Source organism: Triturus cristatus, chromosome 6 (genome assembly GCF_964204655.1).
Source record: "Triturus cristatus chromosome 6, aTriCri1.1, whole genome shotgun sequence".
NCBI classification, from domain to species: domain Eukaryota; kingdom Metazoa; phylum Chordata; class Amphibia; order Caudata; family Salamandridae; genus Triturus; species Triturus cristatus.
This window is the reverse complement of record NC_140589.1, coordinates 1,919,954,568-1,919,968,134: the sequence shown is the minus strand read 5'-3', so window position 1 is coordinate 1,919,968,134 and position 13,567 is coordinate 1,919,954,568. Positions and strand designations below refer to the sequence as shown.

General features: G+C 46.6%; 1 protein-coding gene across 2 annotated transcripts in view; it reads right to left on the bottom strand.

Annotated features, from left to right (window-relative positions):
* LOC146822466 (NACHT, LRR and PYD domains-containing protein 3-like) overlaps window positions 1-13,567 on the bottom strand; it is a 384,569-nt gene that overhangs the window by 136,096 nt on the left and 234,906 nt on the right. For both annotated transcript variants that reach the window (XM_085613582.1, XM_085613583.1), the window contains one exon: window positions 12,854-13,024. In XM_085613582.1, coding sequence (XP_085469708.1) covers window positions 12,854-13,024 — 171 coding nt within the window. The remainder of the gene's footprint in view (window positions 1-12,853; window positions 13,025-13,567) is intronic.

Here is a 13,567-nt window from a genome sequence, read left to right as displayed (position 1 = left end):
CCCGTGGGTCGTTTACTTACCTGCTTTTACTGCATTAGTGAAGCCCCAGCAATTCTACAGGCCCTAGGCCTTGTCATTGTGCAAGTCGACTTTCCTAAACCTCTTTTTTAGTACATGGTCTGGTACGCCCCTAGGGCCCCAGCCATATTTGTGCTTAACTTATTGTGAAACGTTGATATTTGAATGTGTTCCTGGCTTCTAATCTCATAAAGAGATTAGTAGAGTGTGTCTAGAAATAAATACATATATATTTGATATATATACCTGTGCGGTGTCCTTTCATTTGGTAATTCAAGAGATTATAAGGTAAAACAAGCTGCTTTACATTCTTCTGAGACTTAGCCTGAAGACTGCTCTCCACAGCTACCACTAGCATAGCTTTATTTAAAAGGTTGTCTTAAACCTATCTACCATAAGAGTCGAACTGGACTGGTGCAAGGTGGCCACTATAACTAGTGACCAGCATATGCCAGGCCAACATCTCACATTGGTGGGCAGTGTGTGGGATTCCAGCCTGCCCTTGTTTTACCAGAAAATCTCTATTTGAATTACTAACTGAAAACCACTAAAGGTTCTCAAGGTACATATAAAAGTCAAGCTTAGTGTCAATAAGATCTACTGAACTTAGAGTTGTTTGTGAAGGGATAGCACACCCTTGCTACAGCTCAAGCTAGGATCAGTAGGCAACAAACTAGTGTAGGTACTGCAACACTGCAGAACAATAGAATGTCCTCAAGGGATGGAGCCAGTGGGTCCACCCAGCTTCAGTATAAGGACATGACCTTCTTTGACTTGAAGGCCATGTGTGTTGCAAGACACCTGGGATTAGGACAGAGTCCCTCCACACAACACCTGATAAATCTACTTGTAGCAGATGATCTTAGACTGGTTCTAGGAGCTGGTGGATCTGGATCAGGGGTGGGTCAGCCATAGTCTCTGGGTCTGATAATGAAAATCAAGATGACCTGGAGTCTGTGATTGAAGGGCCAGACCCAGAAAGGTCTGAACAGGACAGAGGAATTCTCCCTAAGAGAACTGACAGAGTGGGAGAGAGGCAAGGAAATCTAACCAATCGTATCACTCTGACAGAGATCCTGTCCACCAGAGGAACTCATACTTTAATAGAGAGACCTCCTCTGAAAGAAGGTACAAGATGCTCCAGTATGAGGAAGCTAAACTTGCCCTCAGAACCAAGCAAATGGCCTTAGATAGAGAAGCCCTGGAGCTCCAGACAGCTTCTAGAAAAGAGGGGTTAGACACCCCTGGTGGCAGCAACAGTGTCCCTAGAGGCAGAGATTACATTCCAGACCATAGGAACCTGTCCAAAGTTATTCCTCCCTACCAGAGTGGGGATGATATCCACAAATGGATAACTGCTATGGAGAGGGCCTGTAAAGTTCAACAGGTCCCCCAGACACAGTGGGCAGCAATCTTGTGGCTCTCCTTTTCAGATAAAGGTAGAGACAAGCTCTTCACTATTAGAGAGGAGGATGCTAATGATTATGAAGCCCTGAAGAGTGCTTTGATAGATGGGTTTGGCTTAACCACTGAACAGTACAGGTTGAAGTTCAGAGACACCCAGAAAGCACAGACTCAGGACTGGACTGACTTTGTTGATTGTGCAACCAAGGCTCTGGAGGGTTGACTGATTGGTAGTAGAGTTACTGATTTTAAGGGAGTGTATAATCTTATCATGAGAGAACAGATCCTTAATAATTGCCAAAAACAGTTGTTGCATCAGTACCTGGTGGACTCTGATCTGACCTCTCTCCAAGAATTGGGAAAGAAGGCAGACAAATGGGTCAGAACCAGGGTGAGGCAGAAAACCCTGAACCAAGGGGCTGACACCAAGAAGCAGGATCCTAAAGGCTCAGATAAAGGTGGGGATAAGTCAAAAGACCAGAAGTCTTCACAAGGGCCCCAAAAATCTGCATCTGGTGGGGAGTCACAGTCCAACAAAGGAAAAGGCCAAAAAAAGCCCTGGTGCAAATTCTGTAAACAGAAAGGGCACTGGACTTCTGATTGTACAAAGTCCAAAGACCGAACCACCACCACTCCTGCCCCTAAGGCAACTGTTCCCACTAGTGCAGCTACTGGTGGAGGTGGTAATCAGAATAAGGGTGTAGTAGGGTTGACCCTGGGTTCTGCAGTGGACTCTGGCCTAGTCAGAGTACCCACTCAGGCATTGCTGATTTGTGATGGAGACATTGATATGTCCTTCCTAGTCAGCCCCAGTAATCTGGGCAAATACAAACAGCAGCCTATAATAAATGGCAAACAGGCTTTGGCATTCAGGGACACAGGTGCTAGTGTCACCATGGTGGCAGAGGATCTAGTGGACCCTGCACAGATCATCCTGGGTGAAATGTACCAGGTAACCAATGCAAGCAATGTCAGGACCAACCATAGTCTGGTAGTTGTGAATTTCTCCTGGGGAGAGGTAACTGGCCTCAAAAAGGTAGTAGTCAGTGCAGACCTCCCTGTGGAATGTCTATTGGGCAATGATCTGGAATCTTCAGCCTGGTCTCAGATGGAGTTATGGACTCATGCGGAGATGTTGGGCATACCTGCAGAGGTATTTGCTGTGACCAGGTCACAAGCCAAAATGCATAACACTGAACCAGCTCTGGATCCTGGAACCATGGACCAGATGCTACCAAAGAGGAGGAGCAGTAGGGTTAAGGCTGTGCCTTCCCCTCGGTCTCAGTTCTCAGATTCCCCTCCTGAGGGAAGTGAAGCAGAGCCTGAAGAAGGAACTGCCCCAGAGGATCTTGAGCCTGGTCAGGTTTAGTTCTTGGGGGCAGGGGGACCTTCCAGGGAAGATCTGAGTAAGGAGCAACAGTGCTGCCCCTCTCTTGAACCCCTCAGACAGCAGGCTGCTGCTGAGGCTGCTGGGAGTGCTAGTGGGTCCCATAAGGTTTATTGGGATGAGGGACTCCTATATTCTGAGGCTAGATATCCTACCCCTGGAGCCACCAGGAGGTTGGTAATACCTCAGAAGTTTAGGGGGTTCCTCTTGACCCTAGCACACAACATCCCATTGACAGGACACTTGGGCCAAAACAAGACCTGGGACAGGCTTGTCCCTCACTTTCATTGGCCACACATGTCTGAGGACACCAAGGAGTTTTGTCGCTCCTGTGTCACTTGCCAAGCCTGTGGCAAGTCAGGTGCCACAACAAAGGTCCCCCTGATACCACTACCTGTGGTGGGGGTTCCCTTTGAAAGTGTAGGGATTGACATTGTTGGTTCCCTTGACCCTCTCCAATGTCTCGTCTACCTGATGGTAAGGTGGCAGGAACCGATTGCATACCGCTAGAATTTTATAAAGTTGTTTCTACACAAATTAAAAACATTTGAGGCCCTTTTGGCTCAAATGTTTAATGGCCGACTCCAGCTTTATCTTGGTCGACAGTCAAAATTATCATCTTTCCTAAGAAGGATAAATCTCCCTTGGAAATGGGCTCTAACCGCCCTATAACACTCATCAACGGAGATTCTAAAATGTACTCCAAGATCCTTGCTTCCCGGCTATCGGCCACCATTGAAAAACTTGTCTCCAAATGGCAACATGGGTTTATTCCCCAAATCCGGAGGACCATTACTGTTTGACGCGGCTCAGACCACAGGAGACCCGATGGCGTTCATACTTCTCGATGCTGAAAAAACATTTGATCGGGTCTCCTGGTTATTTCTGTGGAACGCCATGCAGAGAATGGGTTTCGAGCCAGGTGTCATTCAGGCCGTCAAGGCTCTATATATAAATCCTACGGCTAGGGTCTTGATCAATGGGCAACTGACAGAACAGCTTGTATTTACGCTGGGGACTCGTCAGGGTTGCCCCTGCTCCCCATTGCTCTTTGCAATGTATATCGACCCATTTATCAAAAGCCTTGAAAACAACCAAGGGTTTCCGGCCATCCATAAACATGGCTTTGAAAAAAAATCATGGCCTATGCAGACGACCTGTCTTTTGTGACCCCGGACCCCTGCAAGGCTATAGAAGCTATAGAACGAGAGGCCCAGAAGTTCAGGGCGGTATCCGGGTATAATCTTAGCAAAGGAGAAATTCAGATAATTATGAATGATAAAATCCATTGGATTGATGGCAGAATTGTTACTAAAGCAAGGTATCTTGGGGTGAACATCTTGGCTGAAACAGACCTGATAGTTGGAGAGAATCTAGTCCCACTAGCCTAAGAGACAAAGGCGGCACTGATCCGGCTTAATAATTTATACCTGTCGTTAGTTGGCCGATGTAATGTCCTCAAAATGATTTGTTTCCCAAAAATCCTTTACTTTTTTAGAGGCATCCCCCTCAAATTTACCAACACAATGCTAAAGAAATTTGATAGTCTTTTTTCATGGTTTATTTGGGCATATTTGCAGCCAAGGAGGTCGTTGAAATATCTATCTCTTCCTCACGAGAAAGGCGATTGGTTACTTTCAAACCTGAAAATGTATTACTGGGCCACTATTTTGCAGATTTGCCCAGTATTGCTACAAGATCGGCCTTTAGCTTCGACTACGGACCCCCCGTCTCCATGTGAACTATTACTCGGGTCAGATGCTTGGGGGTGCCTCTGGTGCCAGCTCGGGTATGGCTATTATAAAAAGGTATGGTTCAAGACCCTTATGGGAACTTAGAAGGTCTTTACCGCCATGCGCAAGCTAATGGGGATTGGCATATTGAACCATTACACCCCTACTAGTAGCAACAAAAATCTGCCAGATATATTTTGGGCAAGACAGCAAAAGACACAGTTGATGGACGGAATGCAGAACAAATCAAAACACTCACTCCAGTCAAGAGATCTGGGTTAAATCCAGCATTCTTTTGCTCACCATGCCACCCCAGTTTACACCTGGCCATATGCAAATCAGTCTTGACCCTGTGCCTCATGGGAACAATCCAGCCCAAACTGCCAAGCCAGGCCCTCCATGGACCGGAAACAAGCATCCAAGGACCGGTTTCGGGGTTTCACCCCTCATCAGCCAGGATAGCTTGAATCCAGTGGCACAGTGAGCCCGGGACCCACGTCTGGGCATACCCGGCGCAGTTATATATTTTGGGGCTCTTACTTTCTAACCTGGCTTAACTCCGGTATTAATAGGCTTGGGCTCCTGTTTTCGATTGAGGGTGTTTTGGTTTTTGAGGATCTTAAAATTCAGTTTGTTTTAAGCCAGAAAGAGGCCTTCAAATATGTAGCTATTCGGAATTTGTCACGCAAGGCAGGGGGCCCTCGGGGTTCTCTAAATGTGGGCTGATCGAGAGATTGCTAAATCCCATTATCCCCCGAATCGAGACCATCTATGGCATCCTTAACAGCTGTATGCCGAACGATTTGGCCGAAATTCCAGGGAAGTGGCAATTGAAATTAGACATTACCAACAATGTCTTTCAGCTAGCTCTTCAGCCTGCCCAAAGTGATTTACTTTCAGGTAATTTACAAGCCCAATTTTACAAAACATATTTTTTCTTGTACTATACCCCCCCCCCCCCGAGTAAAATCGCGAAATGGGGAGCGGGCAGAGGCACTAACTGTCCCCGGTGCGCGGAACATAGTGCGGATTCCGTTCATATGTTTGCCACGTATGGAAAATGTGGCCATTTGCTAAGGGAGATTCAAGGCTTTCTCCGGTTAGTTTTATCTCAAGATATCCTGCTTACTCCCACCATAGTTCTACTGGGAGCACCAGATACAATAGATAGGAAAAGTGCAGGGGCTCTAATTTTCATCGCCATGGCAATCTATAGGCAGTGTATCACATCGGCTTGGTTAGACCCCAATCCCCCCCTTATTTCAGCAGTGGGTGGCCCGGCTATATTCAACACACAACCTTGAGAAAGCTATGTATGCTAAGAAGGTTATCTGGGTGAAATGGAAAGGATTGGTAATCTGGGGACCTCTGTCTAGTTGGCTCTGTCAGACAAATCTACATTAAATTATGGGAGGGGGGTATTTCACGTACTCCCGAGCTTGTCTGACAAACCGCAAGAGGATTGGACAGTTTACCTACTAGCTAGATGAAGGGTTTTGCCCATTATGTTATCCTTATGCACCTTTTGCACTTTCTCCACGCACTTTGCACTTTTGCATGGGTCACTTTAGGTTTATGAATGTATTTATGAAAACCGACTATTTACACTTTTGCACTTTATGAAGGTCTGGGTCCTGAAGTATTGTGCTCTGATTATCGTCTGCCACGATTTACGATCTTGACGGCCTATTTTGATGGATTAACTTTTTGTATGTAAAATCGGACTAATTTCTAACTGATGTGACCCTTTTTTTTTTTTTAGACTGTGCTGGACCGGGAGGTTTAGGGTGGTGGGCGGGAGGGGATCTTGTACTTCGCTGTTTTTCCTTGCTTGCTTTCTACTTTATATATACATATATACACACACATACTAAAATACACAATAATTAAGAAACAATATTTTAAACTATATCTTTACACATGTTAACAACGTCAATATTTTTAAAATAGATATTAATTACCTTAAAATCAATATTCTTGACAACTATAGTCTTGCTGATGATATTTCCATATCACAATATTTTGGATGCTGTATTTTGATATGGCCTTCGACTGGGTTCATTGGCCCTACCTTCATATGGGCTTTGGCCCGCAATTTCGTCAATAGGTCCATTGCCGCTACAATTACCCCTGGGCTAGGGTACGGGTGAATGGGTTGCTGTCTGCATCCTTCGCTAACACTCGTGGAACTAGCCAGGGCTGTCCCCTATCTCCCCCGCTCTGTGCTCTGATAAGGAATCTTTTGCAGAACCGGTTTGCGGCACCCCTCAGATTTTGGGCATTTGAATGGGAGGTCGGGAGCATAAAATTCTATTATATGCGGACGATGTCCTCCTAACTCTACTGACCCCCACACTTTGCTGGGGGCAGTAATGGCAGAACTGGAAGCATTCGGAGAACGTATGGTTTTAAAACAACTTACAGATATCTTCCATTCTTAACCTGACCATCTCCGCCACAGTGCAGGTTCATCTTGCCTCCCAGTTTCCCATTTGATGGGTGGACTATCGTATCTAGGATTGCAGATATACTCCACAACTGAAAGCAAAGCACGGCCGTGCATAACTACAGCATTCTTCTGGTGACCACAAGATTGGATCTCACTAGGAGGAAATGCCATGGCCTAACTTGGCTGGGACGCCTAGCAATAGTCAAGAAAAAGCTTCTGCCCAAAATCCTTTATATAATGCAACCGCTTCCCATACAACCCCCTCCACGAATATTAGATAAGCAGCAATCCCTTTATCTGGGACTTTATTTGGGAGAGCAAGCATACAAGGATGGCCAAGGTCCGCACGTATCTTCCACAATCGGCTCGGGGTGCTGAAACTTTGGTGCTATTATCAGGCCGCACAGCTGCGGTATATGGTTGAATGGTCTCGACTCAGCAATGAAATATATTAGTGCGTCATTGACCAAGTGTCAATGGCATCCCCATTTGAAAGGTGCCCTGGCTGCCAAAGCCCCATAGACCAGCAGGAGTCTATATCGCCCCGGTGGTGCAAGCCATGGTGGGGGGGTTGCGATAGGGTACAATTGAAACAAGGCCTTTCTACCCCTCTGTCTCCGCAAACACCGATAATCAGCAACTCGGACTTCCCTCGGGAATTAAAGAGGAATGCATTCTCAGACTGGCAGGAGGCTAACCACTAGCGAGTAGGAAACCTTTTTGATGGACGGTTTTATAGACTTCTCAACGCTTCAATCAGCATTTGGTCTCTCCGCTATGGGTCATTGGCTATATATGGTAGTTTGTCACTGGGTTATGCAGCCTTGGCTGCATCCCCATGCTAGCCTGGTGCTTACACCATTTGAGAAATGGCTTCTTACTCGCATCTCCGATAAGAGGATTCTATCCTACATGTACGCCTTTCTTCTCACTCCTCGGACTCCATTAAAATCTGCTGCGTGAACCAGATTGGAGGGGGAATGTGGGCGCACCTTTACGGACAAAGAGTGAAATTACATTTTGCACCGCGCCCAAACTTCCACCCTTAAAACCACTAGTAAGGAGATGCTCCTGAAGATTGCCCACTACTGGTGTTTCACCCCAGCTCGGATCGCATGTTGGGATCCGAGCAGAGGTGGAAATTGCTGGTGCCAGTGTAGCCAGCTAACGCACTTGTTATGGCAGTGTACCAAATTAGAAACATTTTGGGATGGGGTACTAGAGGCAGTGAATACTATATTTAATACTGACATCATTAAATTTCCCAGTTATGTGCTCTTGGGTCTCCCCAACCCGCTAACATATCCATTCAAATCATGTAGGGGCAAAGAGATTGCCTTGGCACTGGGTGCCGCTAAACAGGCTCTTCTTTCTAAATTGGCTACCCAGGACATACCCACACATTTAGATTGGCTACATAAACTATGGGAGATACTGGGAATGGAGAAGTTAACAGCAGTCGCCACTCACTTGCCCTAGTTGACAAGATGTGGCAACGATGCATTCAGTATCTGTCGGAGGAATATCGCGAGTTGTCTTGTCCGCTCTATCTGCAGATTCTCTAACTTCATCAGGGGACCCTCTTCATAATCGTCACCACTGTGTCAGCCATTTTATTCACCTCAGCCAGTACACATCCTGAATGGTATCGTACCCCTACCCAACCCCAGCACACATGTAGTTTCTTCTCTGTCTTTATTAGTTTTGTGCTATCCTACTGTATTGATACCACATGCTTATAGTCAAGTAACACCACTGGCCAGTGGATGTAGGTGGGCTGCTGATGTATCTTATGTTTTTCCTATCAATAATAAGATCTAAAACCTAAAAGCACAGAGGCCGCCAAACCGTCCCTGCCCTGAAGCATAAAAGGGAGAATTCAGTGGACAGTTCACCATGCACAGCCAGGTGTTCATGCAGCGTATGCAAGAGGTCACTAATTCATCTTCAACCCAAGATCCAAAAACATCAGCCACAGCTTACGCCTGTTAACACAGTTGAAGGGTGTGAAGAGGTCCATACGGGCCGGGGACAGTGGGCAGCACCTAACAAAGGGTCACTTATTTATAAGACAATTCAAATTCAGACAGTGCTCCACCGTACTCAGCCCAGGTCATAAACCAAATTGTGTTCTTGAGCCCATGCAGCAAGGCGGTTAAAAACAACTCTGCCCACAATTTCTGCGGCACTACCAATGAGCGAAATGGGGCAATAGCATTTAGGTGACAATCACCTTTTTTAAAGATGGGCACGATATGGACAGGGACCATGAGCAGGGAATATTTTTGTTCAAAGAGAGATTGAAAGTGTTGGTGATCCCCATAACTCGATGTTACACTTTATGAGCTCAATCGGTACCCCGTTCGGTCCAGGGGCTTTCCCACCGCCGAATCGCAGAATGTACTTGTTATTTTGACTGTAACTTTGTAGCCGATATTGTGGTAATTTATATTTTTTACATGGTATATGTTTATTTATAGGTAGCACTATTTTTATCATCATATGTAAAAATCAATATTTTTATTTACGATATTTGTGTGCCCAATATTGGTGATTTTTATAGTTATGTATATGGAGTCGATATTTTTGTTCTCGATATTTAATTTCTGATATTATATATCTCCATATTTGTTCGATCGATATTATGTCACTGATGCATCTGGCTTCTACCCAAGTGAGCAACACAGACATGTTTGACTGATGTGCAACCAGCATCCTCAATATAAGTGACCGAGGTGGTCCAGCTGCATCTTTCAGCTGCATTCGGTACCAGGTAGTTCATTCGATTGGATCCATTCCTTTCTGTCTGACACCAATCCACGGTAAAAATAAAATAAAAAATGGATACTTGTATAGCGCACTACTCACCCGCAAGGGTCTCAAGGCGCTTGTACAAATACCCATCCTGTGAGGCGTCCACTCCTGGGCACCCCCAAGGTGGAGGCCAGGCATCCTTAGCGTTGTGGGGGCCGTTGTGGAGATTAAGCAAGCTATTGCCCAGAGTTGCAGAGTGGGACTCCATGATTGGAATGGCACCGAGGCGAGAATTATCAGGTCCGTGGAATTTTTACGCCCAAGACCCGCCGAGGCGGGGAATTGAACCCTGGTCCCGGGCTAGACCTCTGCATCAGGGTCTGCCGCTCTAACCATTATTATTATTATTATTATTAAAAGGCTCTTCTATAGCGCATGGCTACTCGGGAGCATCCCAGCGCTTAAGACTAACCAAGCAGAGAAGGATTGGGAATCTAGAGCTATTTTAACTAGTTGTTTGGAAACAGAAGAGTTTTTAACTTTTTTCGAAAGACAGGGAGGTTAGGCTCTTGGCGGAGAGGTGGGGGAAGAGCATTCCACAGCCCAGCCGCGTTGTGCGAGAACAGGCGACCTCCTGTGCGGGATCTGCTGATCCTAGGAACTGTCAGCAGATTTTGTTGGTTCGAGCGAAGATTCCTGGTAGGATTGTAAGGTCTGATCATATCATCTAGAATGGGGGGGCCACTCCCATAGAGTGTTTTATGGACCGTGCAGAGGGTCTTAAAATAGATTCGCTCCTTTATGGGGAGCCAATGCAAGGTGCAAAGTGCGGGCCTGGCTGAGGTACGATGGCTGGTGCCCGTGAGTAGCCGTGCTGCGGAATTCTGGACAACCTGAAGTTGTCGTATAACCGACACGGGGGCTCCAAGATAGAGCGCATTCCCATAATCCAACCTGGATATAACAAGGGACCGGACAATGGTTTCCTTTGCTGCCTCGGGTAACTGAGGAAGGATTTTCCGGATTGTTTTCAGCAGTCCGAAGCAAGTGGCTACTGTTTTCCTTGCCTGGGTCTTAAATGACAACTCGGCATCCAACCAAAAGCCGAGACTCTTTATCTCGGTCTTTGGAGTGGGTCCTGGACCCATACAGGAGGGCCAATGTATCGAGTTGTCAAATGTGGCTCGTTTTCCTAGCCGCACTTGTTCCAAGTCTTGCATGCTCGCACACACGTATTATTTGCTGCTCTTGTGTCTTTGGCACAATTGTGCTCCATTTGTTAATGTTGTGTCTTATTTCCATGCTCACTTGCCTCCATTCTCTTTCCACCTCTGGGGCTCTCCTTGGCACTTTGTCCATCACCTTTGTTCCTGCGTGTGGGGCATTGGTCTCTAGAGTGACCCCCAACATTTGGCTGTATATCTGTGGCTGCCCCCTCCCTGCATTGCAATCCTTCCTGGCACTGTGGGAGAAGTGCTTGCCAGGAGAATAGATTCAAGATTTATGGCAAGTATCATGTGATTTACTATACACCACAGTTCGACCCGCAAATTTAAGGCAGAACCACCTCTTCTGTCTCCACAGGGTTTATTGGACTCCGCACAAATTATCTAAATTGGGGAGTGGAACACCAGCTAGATGTCCTAAATACAATAGGGAGAAAGATGATGACATTCACATGTTTATGGTCTGTCCGGTGATCCAAGGTTTCTGGCTAGATGTGAGTAACACAATTTGCTCTATACTTGGTAAATGTAAATTGATACTTGTTAGCGCACTACTCACCCGCAAGGGTCTCAAGGCCCTTGTACGAATACCGCTGTGGAACCCATCCTGGCTTTCCCTGTGAGGTGTCCACTCCTGGGCACCCCCAAGGTGGAGGCCAGGCATCCTTAGCGTTGTGGGGGCCGTTGTGGAGATTAAGCAAGCTATTGCCCAGAGTTGCAGAGTGGGACTCCATGATTGGAATGGCACCGAGGCGAGAATTATCAGGTCCGTGGAATTTTTGAGCCCAAGACCCGCCGAGGCGGGGAATTGAACCCTGGTCCCGGGCTAGACCTCTGCATCAGGGTCTGCCGCTCCAATCATTGAGCCACACTTCTCTCCACGGTAGCGATGGGTCAGATGTTGCTAAGATACTGGACATCACTTGTGGTCTGCCACAGGGATCAGGTCCTCCCTATTCTGCACAACAGACCTTCCACAAGCCTTTGATAAAAGCAGGACTTCGCTTTCAGAGCTGAGCTGATGACCCCCAGCACTAGAGATGAAGTCAGGGTGAGGGGGGCGGAGCTATTCAATAATCAGGGACGGATGAAAAGAAACTGAGTTTTATTCTGACACGCATTTTATCCCTCATTAAATGAGAATCTGTCATTACACTGTGGTGACTGTTTTTTCACCCTCCTGCCTGCCCAAACATGCTCTAATCATTCTATATTTCCTCTTTCAGTTTCTTTTAGTGTCAGCTCTGTTTCCATCCCGTGTGAAGGCTGCTTGCTTTTATTCCTCCCAAACCTCTCCCACAAGCCATCTTATTGTGAATTCGAGCTCTTCCCGTAAACAGATGATCCGCACAATCTTGTGTGGGTGCACCGACGGCCTGGACGCCTGGCCTGCGTTATTAAAATGTAAATTAAATAAACAAAGTAACGTGGGAATTGGTTTGCAAATTCAGGAACAACATGTACAACCTGAGTTTCACCACAAGTTCATACACTCAATCCTAATGTTAGAGTGACTTCTTTGGTAGATAGTTTTGGTTCTAAGATTTCATCTTGGGCTACATTCACCCCCCCTCACTCACTCCCAGCTGCCACCGCAACCAATGGATAGAAGCAGCTGGATGTGGGCATCGCAAAATCCACAACAAATGTATCTTATGGTAGCAAGAGAGAAAACGTCTTAAAATATGCCTTCTTTTACGGACATTCTCCTACTCTGCGCACTCCTGGTGCTGATAGCGCCTCAAACAGGCTTTTAAGAACTAACCTTCAAATCCGCAAGTAATTAAAACGGTTACTGTTTCCGCTCGGTAAGTGATTTAATTAAAGTCCATAAATGCAAATGATACAGAAAAGCCCATACCCTCCCCGCTCTGCTCCTCACCGGATCTTCTTCAGCCGGGTGTCCGGGTGCTTCAGGCCATCACAGAGCCGGGATAGACCAGCGTCACCCAGGGGATTCCAACTCAAGTCCAGGTCCAGCAAAGAGCGGCTGGAGGGAAGGGCGGCGGCCAGAGCTGCGCAGGAAGCACCGGTTATCTCACAGCCACAGAGGCTAAGAAGGGGCGAGAGAATTAAAACAATAATTGTAACGATTTATTGCGCAAAGCATTAAAAACAAGGTATAAATAATCAGAACAGCAGCTGCCATGACTCAGTACTCTCAGATCTGAGGTGAACAAGAAACACTAACTCCTTCCACTGTCACCTGACTGGTGAGTCAGGGGCTGTCAAACATTCTCCTTTAGCAGTGAGAAAAGAAGGTGAATGAAGTCCATTCATTGTAAAGACATCCCCTGGTGCAGTACGGATGCTTGGTGTTATAGTACTGGGTCTCAGAGGGCAGCCCACCCAGGTACAGTATGGATGCTTGGTGTTATAGTACTGTGTCTCAGAGGGCAGCCCACCCAGGTACAGTACGGATGCTTGGTGTTATAGTACTGTGTCTCAGAGGGCAGCCCACCCAGGTACAGTACAGATGCTTGGTGTTCTAGTACTGGGTCTCACAGAGGGCAGCCCCCCAGGTACAGTACGGATGCTTGGTGTTATAGTACTGTGTCTCAGAGGGCAGCCCACCCAGGTACAGTACAGATGCTTG